This window comes from Micropterus dolomieu, linkage group LG01 (assembly GCF_021292245.1).
Source record: "Micropterus dolomieu isolate WLL.071019.BEF.003 ecotype Adirondacks linkage group LG01, ASM2129224v1, whole genome shotgun sequence".
In the NCBI taxonomy this organism is placed as follows: Eukaryota; Metazoa; Chordata; class Actinopteri; order Centrarchiformes; family Centrarchidae; genus Micropterus; species Micropterus dolomieu.
In genome coordinates this window covers 3,269,173-3,284,687 of record NC_060150.1, presented here as the reverse complement: position 1 = coordinate 3,284,687, position 15,515 = coordinate 3,269,173, and the positions used below count along the sequence as shown (strand labels likewise).

Genomic DNA, 15,515 nt, shown 5'->3' with positions numbered 1-15,515 from the left:
GCATGCAATACCTAAAGCTAGAGATTAACAAAGGATTATGATTTATCCAAAGGAATTTACCACAAGAGATTTAGACTAGTATTGTTTTTGACAGACTTTCACCAACTAGTGAATGGGTATGGGTTGATCAAAGTTCTTTAGATTTCATAAGCACGGTTTCAATGAAAATACTTATTTTTTTAACTGCCAATCTACATTTGATATTATGGTTTTTTTAGACCTTTACTTATCTGTATGTATATATACATGTTTTTATTTGACACTTGCTATTTAAACGTCTGTTTCCCATGCCAACAAAGCCCCATTGAATTGAATAGTTTTGTATGATAGTCTTGATGTTGTTCAGGAGCCCTTTCCTTCCTGACAACCGAACAAGTCTTGAGGAAATCCTTGTAAGTGATAGAAACTATTGTATTTATATCAACATACTCTATTGTTTGAGTTCAAATGGCTGTTAAATGTTTCACCTTTGCGTCTGAAGGTAACCCCGGAGACATAAAGGCAAACTGCTTGCATCTGCCAAATAAGGATTTCCACAACACACTCCCACTTTTCCCTAGTTACCATTTTCTCATGCCTTGTTTGTGCCCTGATGTCAGCTGATCTGTGTGCATTTCACTCAGCGGCATGCTGGAGTACACATAGAGCTAGTCAGAGAAAGAGAGCGTCAGCACACAATGGGGAGGTCTTGATTCCAACATTCCTGCCAGGCCTCTCATTGTTACAAGACAGAGTTTGTGGCCTTTTCTAACCAATATTTGCCCAAATAAAACAGACAATCATTAGCAGTTTTGCTTTATTCTCCATGTAATATTGTGTAAAAACCAATACGTACTGGTACATTGTTGCAGTTTTGTGACAACTAAAATTGTGTCCTATAGTTTGAATACATTTAACACCTTGTGTTAAGCTGTTAGTACTCCTCCCCTTCCTCTCCTTCATCCCCAACGCTGTCGGTTCCCACCTCTTCGTAATCCTTCTCCAGTGCAGCCATGTCCTCTCTGGCCTCTGAGAACTCTCCCTCTTCCATCCCCTCTCCCACGTACCAGTGGACGAAGGCCCTCTTGGCGTACATGAGGTCAAACTTGTGGTCGAGTCGAGCCCAGGCCTCTGCGATGGCGGTGGTGTTGCTCAGCATACACACGGCCCTCTGCACCTTGGCCAGGTCTCCTCCAGGAACCACAGTGGGAGGCTGGTAGTTGATGCCCACCTTGAAGCCAGTGGGACACCAGTCTACAAACTGGATGGTGCGCTTGGTTTTGATGGTGGCGATCGCAGAATTCACCTCCTTGGGCACCACATCACCACGGTACAGGAGACAGCAGGCCATGTACTTGCCATGGCGAGGGTCGCATTTCACCATCTGATTGGCTGGCTCATAGCAGGCGTTGGTGATATCAGCCACTGATAACTGCTCGTGATAGGCCTTCTCTGCTGAGATAACTGGGGCGTAGGTTGCCAGTGGGAAGTGGATACGTGGGTAGGGCACCAGGTTGGTCTGGAACTCCGTCAGGTCCACGTTCAAGGCGCCGTCGAAGCGCAGGGAGGCTGTGATGGAGGAGACGATCTGTCCAATCAGCCTGTTGAGGTTGGTGTAAGTGGGACGCTCGATGTCCAGGTTCCTGCGGCAGATGTCATAGATGGCCTCGTTGTCCACCATGAAGGCGCAGTCGGAGTGCTCCAGGGTGGTGTGGGTGGTCAGGATGGAGTTGTAGGGCTCCACCACAGCCGTGGACACCTGGGGGGCGGGGTAAACCGCAAACTCCAGTTTGGACTTTTTGCCATAGTCAACAGAGAGACGCTCCATCAGCAGAGAGGTGAAGCCAGAGCCGGTTCCTCCTCCGAAGGAGTGGAAGATGAGGAATCCTTGGAGCCCTGTGCACTGGTCAGCCTGCAGGGAAACAATTAACTTTTACTCTGTCGCTGATCATACCTGAGCTCAAACACTGAAGTAATTGCAGGCAAACTCACCAGTTTACGAATCCTGTCAAGAACCAGGTCGATGATCTCTTTGCCGATGGTGTAGTGGCCCCGAGCATAGTTGTTGGCTGCATCTTCCTTTCCAGTGATCAGCTGCTCAGGATGGAAGAGCAGGCGGTAGGTTCCTGTACGGACCTCATCTGTAAGCGGAAAGCCCCAAGGATACAACCAGTACTTCCCAAATCCTGTTCAACCTCCGCTACAAATCCGCTTCAGAAAACAAACATCAGATCTTACCTATGACTGTTGGCTCCAAGTCCACAAAGACAGCCCTGGGAACATGTTTGCCAGCTCCAGTCTCACTGAAGAAGGTGTTGAAGGAGTCGTCTCCTCCTCCGATGGTCTTGTCACTGGGCATCTGACCGTCCGGCTGGATTCCATGCTCCAGGCAGTAGAGCTCCCAGCATGCATTGCCCATTTGGACACCAGCCTGGCCGACATGAATAGAGAGGCATTCACGCTGGAAGAGCACAAAAAATGTAGTTAGAAAGGTCTTGAAATACCATATCGGATTAAATCTGATTTGCAGAATGAGCTGCACTAACACATGAAATTACACTTTGTGGTTTATATTTGTACTTTGTGAGGTTTTTTTGCTTGACAAGAAAGGAAAATTCTTGAAACTGCAGAAGCTTACCATGATTCTAAATTCCTGCTGCTGACATTGAGGATCTGCAGGGGAAATCTGTTGGCGGTGTGTCTGTTAGAATTTCTCCGGTACTTATAATTCCTCCCAACTCTATGGTAACAAGTGATGTTGTTTATTAACCAGGTTTAGAAGAGGTGAAAAGCCAATTATTCAGCTGTGGAACACATTTTGCAAACATGCTTCGCCACACATCAATAACTCTTCATTCTGCACCAAGATAATGTATAACCCTGACCCCCACACATGCCAGGCATGCAGAACTCTTTTCAGTCACAGGCAATGAAGCAAACGGTGCATTGTTTTAGTATTTGTGGAGTCCCCTGAGAGTAATGAACTCAAGGCTCTCTATGGAGATCTACGAGTCAGTCAAGGAAATTTAGTGAAATCCTAAAATATTTGTGTCCAGACTTAAGTAAATATTTAATAAATCCGTCTCTTAGCCTGTGAATAGATGAGTAATCTTTTCCAGCCATTTGGATGTGTGAGGTTTAGGGGAGTTACCTGAGTCTCTATAATGAATTAATTTTAACTAAGCAGCACTCAAAAGAACCAAAATAAGTAATACACAAATGCAAAGCCCTAAACAGATGTAGAATAATTATGCAAGTTACTGAATAAATGATGAGTGAGGAGCTCGTGGAGAATTGTCAATTTTTCCATAAATGTTATGGATGTCCAAATAATGTTGTGGATTATTGTTTGAAACAAGGGATTGACTTTTGTGTTCTTCTGCCATACTATTAAAACTTACAGTGCATTTTAAAGAAAAAAGTATCAATGTGTTTGAAATGTTTAGCTTATCAACTAAAAATCATAAATATTAAAATTTTTTGCTGAGCATTGTTTAATGTGCGCCACATTCTTTCTGATCAGATCTCCAGCCCAACACCTCCCATCCTCCCTCCATGAGGCCGGACTGGCCTGCTCTGTTGTGTTTTCCGCATGATTGGGTGTGCTGTGGTTACAGAAACATCGAAGGTCACACTGCTGTTGCTGGCATGAAGCACAGAATGTCAGCGGTAATGTAGATTTACAGAGCAACATGGCCTGAGGCCAGGCCGATAGACTGTTTGTCAGCATGGGACTGGTTTGGTCACTGATACTAAATACACAACCAAGTTCAGAATAACTAGGTTATGTCATACGAAGGTTGTTAAAACAGGTTTATATTAAACCCAGTTAGGTTTTTCTAAAGCAGCTCGTTTCCTAAATGGTTGTTAGTGCAGCTTTTTAAGAAATGATTATAGTTATTATAAAGTAAGTATCACTTTTATTTGTAACCAGTAAAAGTGAAAAGAAATGTTATGTTCTTACAAGGGCCTCTCATGAAAGTGGCCGCATTTGTTGAATGGACTGTGCTGACTTTAAATTAAATTCTGCAAAACTTTTGTGGGGACACAGCAGACATGCAAAGCTGAGAAACAGAATCCTGACCACAACGCCACCTGGTGTTGAACAAAGGAAAAACGGCAGGATTACAAGAACATCTTAGTGAGGAATGATTCAAATGATTATTGATGATCCTTAATCATTAGTACGGATGTGAAACTCCTCAAGTTAAGTTACACTGTACCAACAGAACATGTTTTACTTTTATTAAAGGCTTGTTTGATACATATCCAGTCTTTGATGCTTGTGCTCATGATGACAAAAAGTTCATGCTCCATAGTGCATCACATTACAGTATAAACTGAAACTGTAACAAGTTAATAATTACTCTTTCACTCATGAAGAAAAGATCCCCTGAAAGACTGAATGTTAACAACTGAATATGAAAACAAGATCTGTAAGGAAAATGCCACTCTTCAGTAAATAAAGTAAAAAGGTAATACACATAACACAGATGTTGTTTCATTCATCTTTAATGACACTGATTTGATCCAACAGATGGTGCATTATTCACCACTTGGACTGATTCCTTATCCATTAATTCCACACAATGTGAAAGTACCTTTTGCAGGGTTTTAACTCTTTGGTATCTGCATGATATTTGGTTAGAATGACTCTGGATGACAGGCTCATCATTTTAAACCAGAAAAAGGTTTACATTTTAAATCCAGTTGTGGACAGTTAAGTATGCAGTCTAAACTTTTTTACTGAAAAAAGAAACACTAAAGAAAATGTGTCCGCACAGTATAGTGATCCAGTGTTATCCCCTATGCGACAAAAGACTGAAGAATCGGAGAGACATATAGAATCAACATCATATGAAAAAGGTTTAAAAAGAGAGGAAATACATCTCCTGTCTCAACGTATGACATTCAAACTAGTGGTAAATACTTAATAATTGTGGTAACTAAAGAAGATGAAGGAAAAAATCAGCAACTGAGTTTCGCATTTCATCCATTAATGAACAGATTATTCAAAAATCAAAATAAAACCAAATGTCCATTAGAAAATGTAAGCCACACATCATGTCCTCAAAATGGCCAATAAAATAAATGAAAAACTACTGTTCCCTTTGATAATCCTACAAGCCCAAGAAACTGTAATAGATTTTGATAATGCAAGGCAAAACCCTGCAAACATACTGTTTATATCTGCGGTGTTCTCCGGGGCTCAATTCTAGGACACCTGCATTTTTCAGACAATCACAGCATAGAGCGATCCCACCTGGTGTCACAGTGTCTGTGGTGTAACAAAGTAAATGACAATACAATCAAATGCTTCATGCAAGGGACAAAAATTTTGACATTCATACAGTACATCCGAGACTCATTTGCCCTTTTTCAACATTACCAACACATTGTTTTGTGTTTCAGTTGAGTTCAGCAAAAATATACATAATTCAGGAATAAGAAATCAAAACGAAAACAAATTAATACGTTAAATTTTGCGTTTACAGTCTGACCAAAAGATTTGAGATGATTGTGCATACTTTACCACAAGGTAGTGGGGTCGGGGCAAAACCTACTTCTTTATCATCTTTTAACTATAACATTCAATATGGTTAGCGTAAATGTGTTCATGAGCTCAATAAAGAGTTATACTAACTGGTTTTCAACTGCACAAACAAATCATTTGGTATCACAGCCATTGAGATATACTTGTATTTCAGTGCACATTTCTATCATGTACCGATACATTTTGGTGTGTTAATGGACATTTAGTGACGATTCAAACATGTCTTTACCAGATAAGATATCTGAGGAGTTTGGGGAACAGGAGTGGGGCAGCCTCAAACCTTCTGAGTAAAGTTCTCAGGAAAAACACCTTTGGCTGAAGTATCTTTGTTCTGCACCCAGTGAGACTCCTTCACGCCCAAGAGCCAGCCATCGTCCTGCAGAAAGACAGGATGCAAACTCAGTTTTATTGCAGAAATCTTTAAATTTCTTAAGATAAATTAACTAACAAGTAAATAAGGTTTAAAATTTATGTGGATAGTTGCTTTAAAGTGGTGGCTACCAAAAACTTGCAAAGAAAATTACAGCTATGCAGTAGTTTATTCTATGCAATGGCAAAGACAAGCTTACTAAAGTGTTGCTAGGTCATTGCTAAAGGCATCAAGGTAATGTCAGACCACCATTTAAAACCAAACCAAAATCAATTAGGTAAATCTTTAATTGTTTGTTCTTTGAGAAGTTTGACACAATTTATGTTGTTAACCAATAGTGAACTGTAGTGACACTTCTGACCTAGGAAAGGAGAGTCGTCTAAAACAAAGGAAGCTACCATTTTACTATTAGCGCTGTTGACTCGATAGACAATAGACACTCTATTTAATAAACTTAGTAAACTTGTTGTCCCGTTAGCCATCGAGCTAGTTGGCTTGCTAACTGACAGTTAGCTAATTTCAAACAGAGTTAGCAAGCCGGCTAGCATGAGAGCTTAAGAGAATGAATGTTGCTGGATGACTAGCATGTTAGCGTTTAGCTCACAAGTTATAGCATTCCACCAACTATCCCTTTGAATAGTGACTACATCACCGTGATTCTAGCAACACCTATTTCGCACTATGAATGAACTTTTCTGTGCCACTTTTCGGTGTGACCAGGGCTTTACTTGTATCTAAAAAGCTCAGGTGGCTCTTAAGGTGTTGAAATAAGGTGAAAATGAAGTTGGTTGCTTAGTGGTTGCCGGGAAATCCTGGGTGTTTACTGGGGTTTTGCAACAGTGGGTTTGGCGCTATGGTGTTAATGCGTGGTTGTGTCAAGTTTACTTATTCGATCGTGTGCATTTCAGGCATTTATACACAGATTTATCAGTTAGTGTAAAAGAAGGAGACACGTGAAAAAGACAGACTGTGAGGTGTCAGTGACCTGTTCGTCTGGGTTGTCAAAGGCCATAACCAGCACAACATCTCCCATCTTCAGTTCCAGCTCGTCACCGTCAGTGGCAGCGTAATCGTGAATTGCTTTTACCTGGAGTCAAAATATAGGTTTTCATCGAATACGGGCCCTGGATATGTCATTTTTCAAAACCAGCCTTTCACAAGTTAATAATAGATAATGGAGCATAAAGTCATTTAACCTTGTAGATGAATCCTGGAGGGAGTTCGCCATCGGAACCATTGGTTACCGCACTCTGTACCAAAAAAGAAGCAGAAAAGGTCCAGGTGTGTTATTAAGGACGTCAAAGAAATAATTAATGTAACTGGCAACATGTGCAATGAAGAAAGTCTGAAGCATTAAAAAAGAATTCAAAGTAAGAAAAAGAAGGGTGTTTTTTATGACTTTCACCAGACTTTAAGGGATCCTTGAATTCCAGGCTTTAACCTGTGATCTTTTCAAGACCCCACTGAGGTCGCACAGGCCTCCCTAGCCATGCGACCCTACCTGGGCCTCTCCATCATCGCCCCAGCTACCCTGTCCCACTTGGGCGCCATCGTTGTCCCAGTTGGACTTGTGTGCGGCGTTGACAGCGTCGCTCCAGCTTTCCTGACCCTGAGCTGTTCCTGTGTCGTCCCATCTGGGCTGGGTGTAGATCTGGGTGTTGCTTTCTTCGTACTCCCCGCCACCTCGGGCTTCTTTCGGGTACTGGTCGTGATCGTGCTGGGGTTCCTGCTCTGTGGCGGTCTGTTCTCGCTACACAAGGTCAGGGGTTGTGGAGCATTTTGGCGGGTTTGAAAGCCAGAGGAAGCGTAGGCGGAAGGATGGGAGGAAGATATATTGTAAGAAGGGGATGCCAGAGGAGCAGTTGGGTTGGCAGGGGTTTAAAGTGTACAATAAAAGGTCACGACCCGGGATTGTGCAGGATTACATAAAGCGAAGGAAGGAGGTTGTGATGAAAAAAGATGCACCTGGAGTTATTCCACCATCAACAATCCATAAATATGGAAAAATATAAAAAGAAGAGTAAGCTAGTAGCTGCATCTATCTTCCTCCGCTTGATCAATAGCACATTTTTCCATTAAAAACACAGGAACCTACGCTTACCCATGAGTCCCATGATGGCGCCTTCCATGGGGCAGTAAGAGACAAGAGAACTAGTGAGATGAAAGTGTGCAAGAAGCCTTCACACACATAAAACATTAATGTTTTCAGAACCCAAGAATTTTGCAGATTTCACTTGGAAAGCAATTTAAACGAAAAGTGTTTTTTTTTTTGCCGATATATTTGAGTTACGAGAATAACTAAAATACCCAAAGCAGAACCAACTAAACGCATTTAAAAGCTGCCTAGACAGACTGCCCGGTTGTTGCTCCTATGTCAGGGTGCTTTTAAATATACATTTTATCAAATCGCCATGATCAATAAATCTGGTCAACTAATAAGACAAACAAACATTTGCATGCAAAGTCAGGCTGAATGGGCATGCATGTACAAAACCATGCAATGGAAGTTCAACAAAAAAAGGTTGTTTCCTGATACAACACACACACACACTCAGATATTTCACAGATGACAGAGAATATGTTTATATGCAGTCTACAATTTGATCTCCACACCATGTGTAAGATGTAGAGCTGAAAAGCCTTTTTGAATTTTAAAAACTTTTAGAAAGTAAACGGCACTTCTACTGTTAAAGCTTTAAACTACGGCCCTGCAAGAGTCTCTTAAGATGTTCTCGACGCGCTATGGTTTTGAGAGAAGCTCAGTTCAGTAGGAGTGAAATTAAATATAGTAAACAGGTGTTTTAAACTGCATATAAACAAATTACTCAACCCGACAGCTCTGACTTAACTCCGCCGACCTTTGGCCTTAACAAAGCACACCCACCTTGGGAGCTGGACATGTGACGGGCTGCAATACATCCACACTCCAATCCAGCAGGTTCACCCCTGACCAGGACTCACACTGCTTCACACACACATCCATACATACACTCGGGTTAGGGGGGGGGGTTGCTATCTGTTCAGCAAACTGAAGTTTATAGATTTGCAAACATCTGTGTGTGGAAATAAACTGAAGTGACAGACCACATGTAATGGTGGTGGAACCAAACAGCCAACTTAATCCGAGCACTGAATGACAAAATGCAGTGCTGACATTTTATCTCTCCTAGTAGACCTCAACTGATGCTACAGTTTTTAGGCCAATACTGATTTACTTATTTGAGGACAGTTCAAATCCAATGAAGATATCAGCCGAGCTTGTTTTTTTCAACTTAAATCATAACATAAACAGTTTTGGCAAGAATCCCTCACATATTGACACTTGGTCAAGACCCCTTGGCGTCGCTTTTTATTGCCCTAAGTGTCGTTTTTTTGACGTGGTCAAGTTAGCAACTATAAATATGCAACGAAACTACTAGTTAATGAAGTGAAATGTTGTTTACATTCCTAAATGTTTCCAATTTGGTCGGGTTTAGAAAAAGATCATGGTTTGGCTTAAAATAACGTTACTTCTGTGACTTAAATTACGTAAGATAAGTAACGTTACTTGCGTAAGTTACGCAGCTTACTTAACCTACGTAACGAATAAAAGCACTCACTGTTTACTTTTTGTTTCACACGGGAAATGAACACCTGTTTCTGGCCCACCTGTGCACCCGATCCACCTCCTCACGTGAACTTTATCGTTGCATGTTATACACTTACCTTTAGTGTTAAAAAAATACGCTACAGGGCGTTGAACAATGACACTAAGGGGCTCCCCAGTGCATTATAAACTGACGCCAAAGGGTCTTGACAATGCGTCCATATGTGACGACTTGTGAGTGACAGCGGGTTGGACGGTTACGGTAAATATAAGATAAAAGGGATTTGGGGTAACAGTTATTGATCTGAGCCAACAAAAATGACATGGTGCTCCTCAGGGGTCCATTCTCGGGTCTTTAACGTTTAACGTCCAACTTTTTGTCCGATTTCACATTTGGTTCTATAATTTTTTTTGTCTTTTCTATGTTTTCTTCCCTTCCGCCAATCTTAAATGGCGCACTCAAGAAAAGCAGTCACAGTGAGGCTTTCCTATTAAAAATGAAATATACATGCAATCCATACCTTTAATAAGCCAATAGTGACTGCTAGGATAAACACTGCCAATATATTGGTCACGCTCTAGTTTGTAAAATTAAACCGGGATGTAGAGTCTTGAATAATCAGTCTGACCTGCTGTGTCGTTTTTGTAGAGGAGTCTGTGTTAGCATCAGGCACCGAGGCCTCGTCCTCGAACGAGTCGACACGCTTCTTTCTCTGGTCCGGAGATGGCGTAGGCCGACTGGGAGGAGGACCGGGCCTCTGCACCACCAGGAGGGTTTTAAATCAGAACCACACAACACACGAGTGCACGCATGCCAAAGCAGTGAGGGAGACAGAGACACATTAGTACACACAAAATGATGGATGGTTGAGCTTTTCCTTGTAGTTTAAGACAAACACTTTGTTTCTTCTCGTTCTCCTTTGATTTGACGGTCATGTCTTCTAGTTGTATTTGGATGCTTTTCATCCTTTATATTCGTCAGCATCATTCTCATGTTGTAAATTCATGAACAAGATGTAGTTAAGTGGAGTTTTACTGTTGTTTGGTGGTTGTTTTTACCTTTGGTGGTGAGCTGGCTGAGTCGCTGTGGTTGGCTTCCTCACTGAGAAAGAAAAAGACAACAGGTAGGAGAGAGAAATATGAGCCAAAGGAAGAAAAACAAATGTGGATATGAGCATGAAAATAGGGACAAAGTGGGAGAAATATAAGAGTAAAAAAAGAAAGAGAGATCTGATCATTTCACATGCAGTTTTGAGCTCCGTCCACATGAGGGCGACAAAAAGCTTTCATCAAACATCTACTGCATCTCAACAGGTTAACTTGAAATATGTCAGGCATCAGATATCTAGAGCAAAAACATGCACATGACAACACACAGTACACATAATGTTATATCAGGTATAAACAAAACATGACAGTAAGTGTCACAGAAGAGTTAGAGAAGCAAAACGGGTTACAGGTTTAAAGCCCAGACCTGCAAAGCTGCAGGAACCTAGAAAGGACTCTGAAGCTGCCCTTGAGCAAGATCTTAACTCCCACTTGGCCTGGAAGTGCAGCTATCTGGGTTTTTACAATACAATACTGCTTTTCTGTTTTAAACTCGTGCTTTAAAGAAGATAATCAATCTGAAATGTATACGTGAGAAGGGGACCCCCCCCCAAAAAAAAGATATCCTGCACTTTATTTAATTTATCAAGTATCCAGTAAGAGTTCATGACAGATTAACTTTAGACTCAAAGGTTGGCAAATAATAACCCTCAGTGTAATAAATATCCTGTTTAAAACTGATTTATATAAAAAAAAATACTTTAAAGTTGTAATTTTAAGAATTGTAAGTCTTCATAATATGACTTTATAATATCATGGCCTTTCTCTTATAAATTATTTTAATCTTGAAACATTGTGAATTTATTTCTCTATTTAATTGCAACATTACAACTTCTTTTTTTACTGAAACACAACTTTGTTCTAAAAATATTTTCGATTTCAATTTATCCTGACAATGACCTTGCTAACATAAAAAGTTGTACAAAAAAAAGGGTTGAAGTGCTTCTATGTTTGAAAAGTGTTATATAAATCAACCTTCCTTGCCAACATTTAAATATATTTTGCGTTTGCTTTATATCTGCTGCAGTAGCCTGTAGTTTAATTTCCTTTGTTGCCACAAACAAACAAACAAACGAGCTGATTTTATAGATAAATTTAAAAGCTCAGCCTGCGTGCAACACCTTTACCTCTTGGCACCATCTCCTGTCTTTGCTGCTGCAGTACCATCTTTTCTGCAGGGGCGGTGTGAGTGACGTTACTTTCATTTCGTCTACACGTCGTCAATAAATCTTTAAAATTTTAAAGTGTCTGACTGAAAACGCTGTTCCGTTCACTTACTTCAGCTGCCGCTGCTCTTCCAGTTTGGTCATGATGTCGTTCAGGTTTTGGCTGAGCTGAGGAGACACACAGAGCTGATAAGGACTGCTGACTCATAAAGACTGATCAGTCCAAGCAGTTTAATCAATCACACGTGACTCACCTTGCTCATTTCCCTGTGGAACTTCTCCTGTTGACCTGCCAGACCCTGGAATGTGTTAACATAGACGCCAACACGACTACACACACACAAACAAACAGTCGTGTTTCCATCACTTTACATTGACTTACATTCATTTCCCCCGAACCCCTAATCTTAAATTTAGTAGGCTAATCTGTGTTTGTCCACACACACACACAAATTTTTAAACATCTGCACCGAGTCGTCATTCAAGATTTTGTAGAAGAAGAAAAAGTGTCTCACTTGTCCCACAGTCCTGGAAGCTCATCTTGTAACTCCACATTCAGCTCCTCGAAAATCTTCTGAGCTCGGCCCAGGTCCTCTTCCGCCTGCGACCACACACACACACACACAAAGAAACCATAATAATATATCCGTTTGTAATACGAACTATTCTAGAAAGACAGTTTTCCATGAGCACACGGACATGCAGGCAAACACATACAGGGTTTAATAACTACAGGCTTGTGAATGCTGTGAAACTTTGAATAATGATTAAAAAGTAAATAAAAGGGTGCTTCAGTCAAATGTACCGATAGCTATGACATAAGAAATAATATTAACGCTAGTTTGGGTTGGGGATCAAATTATAGTGAGGCTCTCTACACATGATCAGTGAAGAGAAGGATCAGTAAAGACCAGTCAATAATGTGTTGAGATTTGACTGACACCGAAGAGCCCAAGAAGAAGCCCACCTCCAGCTTCTAATAGTTTATTTTAATTGATGGATGTCTAAAACGTATAAAGGTGAAGCCTAATACTCGGCCCGAGGTGCGCCCCCCCGGGCTCGTGCTGAAATGCAGGGCTCTACAAAGTACATCTAAGGCTAATTATTTTCATTCAAAAAAGGACACTGATCAAAATTCAAAGCAAATGTAAATGTACCCGAGTTTTTCATCGGCAGTCCCCTTGCCAGATGTTATTGGGCATCCTAAAATAGTAAACTGTTATAATACATTACACACTAGACAAAAGTTAAAAATCACACTGGGTTAAAAAACCATAAACAATCGAGTAAACAAGATGAGCAAAAAAAATCTAACAATAATGATACAGTTATTGTTGGTTTTCAATAGGCCGTTTCTTAACATTACTCTTTAATGAGTAATAGGATGGCAACTGTCTAATCGATGGTGGTACTGAGTTCCATTGACGTGTAATAGGAATGCCATTGGTTTGCAGGCATTTGGTCATAAACCAAATTATTGGACAAACTGAAATTGTGAAGGAATTTAAGGGTACTATGACACCGGTTTCCCCAGGACATGGTTGCTGAGCTAAAGTAAGCCAAAGGTGACGGCCAGGGACTCTCCAAATCTCTAGGTCAGACTCTGTCTCTCCTGTCTGCCTGCTTGTCGACTGACTGACGCAGCTGCTTTGATAATGATGCTCTGTTTTACATTTGCTTGGAGACCCGAGGTCGAGATTATCTTTATTTTGTTTCATTACAGACAGACTGACTGCCTCTATGCAGGGAGTGAGAATGCGTTTCTTGATTTGAACCAATAGGACTCTTCACAAAATAACAACAATAACCTTATTTAGACACTTTGTGAATCGCTGAAGATCCGGGAAGGATTTCAGCCTGGATCCCTAGAGCCATTCTGCTAAAAACGCTTCGTGCACCCAAACCCTTCTTCATCATGTGCAGAGAGCCTGAGGAGGACCATCTAACAGATTTGGGGTGAGGAGGAGGGAGTCAGTGATGAACCAGAGTTTCACCTGGTTGTAGGAGAGGTTAGTCTGAGCCACCTGGTGGGCTGATATCAAACCCTGAGCCCAGCTGGGAGCCGCCATCTCCAACAGGGCTGCTGGCTAACCACGCACACCATGCAAAGAGAGAGGAAGAGAGGGAGAAAAGGACACAGCAAAGGAACGAGAGAAGAAGAGAAGGAAGGAGTGGTGGACGAGAAGAGAGGAAAAGAAGCAAACAAAAACAATTCAACGCAAACATGTTAGAGTCAGTTTTAATGAATATAATAAGGGCTAATTAGCGAAAAAATTAAAGTGATACAGCTCACACCACCTGAAGTCTGAACCTTTCCGTTAAAACCTTAGTAAAAGCAGCAGAGCACGCTCAAACACACACAAACAATAATTCATCGGCCTACATAAATGTGCACGCACGCACACACACTTGTGGTTACCTTGGCGATCTTGGCCTCGTCCTTCTTCTTTCCTTTCTGTAAGGAGGAGAAGTGATGCCTGGCGCTGTCGAAGTCCACCATCTTCCTGTCGCGCTTCGCTATACGAGCCTGTTAGAGAGCTCAGAGTCATTTTAACATCAGGAAGTCTTTGGCGTCTTATTTTGAAACAGACCCGTCAACCAAAGAGTCCTACATCCTGTCCTCGTCCCTGCTATGACTTTTACATTTTACGTTCCTCCTGACTGCAGCTGCGAACATTATGACGATAAAACCTTCTCAGCAAAATCCTCCTCGTGTAGTTTTGCTCTTACTACACATTAAATTATTCACCTTTAACAACATATGACTTTATGCTTCTTTCTTATCGTTTGTCTCATAATGCTTGTTGTTGAAAACATCTTGTTATGATGATAAACTGAGCAAATATTTTGTTGTTGTTTTGGATGTTAAATATCCAGTTTTTTGAAAAACCTGAGGGCAGTTTTACTTTCTGTAAAAATAATTTACTGAACACTAAAAGTTTTTGTTTATATTATAAATGAAATGTTTTGTGTCTTAATTTGTTTCTTGATCTTCTTCATTCAAAATTATTTTGCATTTTCTCCTTTATTAATAAAATGTATTGTGTGTTTCAGTACAAATCAAACGTCTTGGACTTCATCCTGACTGATCTCCTAACAAATAACAACAGAAGACAGAAACATACGCACCTTAATATCAGGAAACTGAGCCAGGTACGTGTCCATAGTGATCAGAGATTTGTCCGTGATGTTCTGGTGGTAGTCCAACCAAAGAGTGTCTGTGTCCTGAAACACACACACAACACATTTCACATCATAATAAAATGAATAAAATCCAGATTTAAAAAAAACTACTTTACCTACCAAAACTAAAAGATCTCTAAAGAACTCTATTCTATTCTACATATATGTATAGTGTATATCAATAATTCATATATATTATATATTTCTATGTAGTTTCTGCCATTTGTAGGCTACAAGTATTTTCTAATTTATTTAGTTATGAAAAAGATGTGTTTGACTTCACCTGCATTAATGACTATTTTCCTTACAGTTTAATTAAACAAATAAATTGCATCTTCTGTTATAGCTACAAATATATAGTAGTGGAAGAAGTACTCAGGTCCAGTACTACAGTAAGTATCAATACCAAAAACTACCATAAATGTATCAATACCAGAAATAGAAAAGTAAAAGTCCTGCATTTAAACTAAAGTACAAATTATCATAAAAATATACTTAAAGTACCAAAATTAAAAATACTCATTATTCAGAATAATGTCTGTTATGTTTTTGGATTATAATTACTGATGC

General features: G+C 40.5%; 3 protein-coding genes across 11 annotated transcripts in view; all 3 read right to left on the bottom strand.

The window, feature by feature from the left end:
- Positions 1-898: 898 nt before the first annotated feature.
- Positions 899-1,895, bottom strand: LOC123972694 (tubulin alpha chain-like). Its single transcript, XM_046052288.1, has one exon. The coding sequence runs from the start codon at positions 1,805-1,807 to the stop codon at positions 914-916; it is 894 nt and encodes a 297-aa protein (XP_045908244.1). The 5' UTR covers positions 1,808-1,895; the 3' UTR covers positions 899-913.
- On the bottom strand, positions 1,807-3,536 carry LOC123973394 (tubulin alpha chain-like). Its single transcript, XM_046053377.1, has 4 exons — positions 3,519-3,536; positions 2,218-2,440; positions 1,934-2,120; positions 1,807-1,891 (listed from the first exon to the last, which is right to left on the bottom strand). The coding sequence occupies exons 1-4, from the start codon at positions 3,534-3,536 to the stop codon at positions 1,807-1,809; spliced, it is 513 nt and encodes a 170-aa protein (XP_045909333.1).
- A 939-nt stretch (positions 3,537-4,475) lies between these two features.
- Positions 4,476-15,515, bottom strand: part of bin1b (bridging integrator 1b) — a 25,895-nt gene continuing 14,855 nt past the window's right edge. Inside the window, exons 5-17 of one of the 9 annotated variants that reach the window (XM_046052220.1) lie at positions 14,892-14,987; positions 14,182-14,289; positions 13,757-13,849; positions 12,278-12,363; positions 12,017-12,092; positions 11,875-11,930; positions 11,724-11,768; positions 10,549-10,591; positions 10,119-10,256; positions 7,100-7,153; positions 6,889-6,990; positions 5,763-5,909; positions 4,476-5,257 (exon numbers count right to left, since the gene is read on the bottom strand). In XM_046052220.1, coding sequence (XP_045908176.1) covers positions 5,808-5,909; positions 6,889-6,990; positions 7,100-7,153; positions 10,119-10,256; positions 10,549-10,591; positions 11,724-11,768; positions 11,875-11,930; positions 12,017-12,092; positions 12,278-12,363; positions 13,757-13,849; positions 14,182-14,289; positions 14,892-14,987 — 999 coding nt within the window. In that variant the 3' untranslated portion in view covers positions 4,476-5,257; positions 5,763-5,807. Of the gene's footprint in view, positions 5,910-6,888; positions 6,991-7,099; positions 7,154-10,118; positions 10,257-10,548; positions 10,592-11,723; positions 11,769-11,874; positions 11,931-12,016; positions 12,093-12,277; positions 12,364-13,756; positions 13,850-14,181; positions 14,290-14,891; positions 14,988-15,515 lie in introns of all 9 variants that reach the window. The other 8 variants (XM_046052213.1, XM_046052228.1, XM_046052266.1 and 5 more) reach the window with 8 other exon arrangements.

Coding starts and splice junctions, on each gene's coding strand:
- LOC123973394 (XM_046053377.1), bottom strand. Junction 2,121..2,217: donor CTTGGAGCCAACAGTCATAG/GTAAGATCTGAT, acceptor TTCCGCTTACAG/ATGAGGTCCGTACAGGAACC. Junction 1,892..1,933: donor ACTTCAGTGTTTGAGCTCAG/GTATGATCAGCG, acceptor GTTTCCCTGCAG/GCTGACCAGTGCACAGGGCT.
- LOC123972694 (XM_046052288.1), bottom strand. CDS start 1,807: ATGGAGCGTCTCTCTGTTGACTATGGCAAAAAGTCCAAACTGGAGTTT.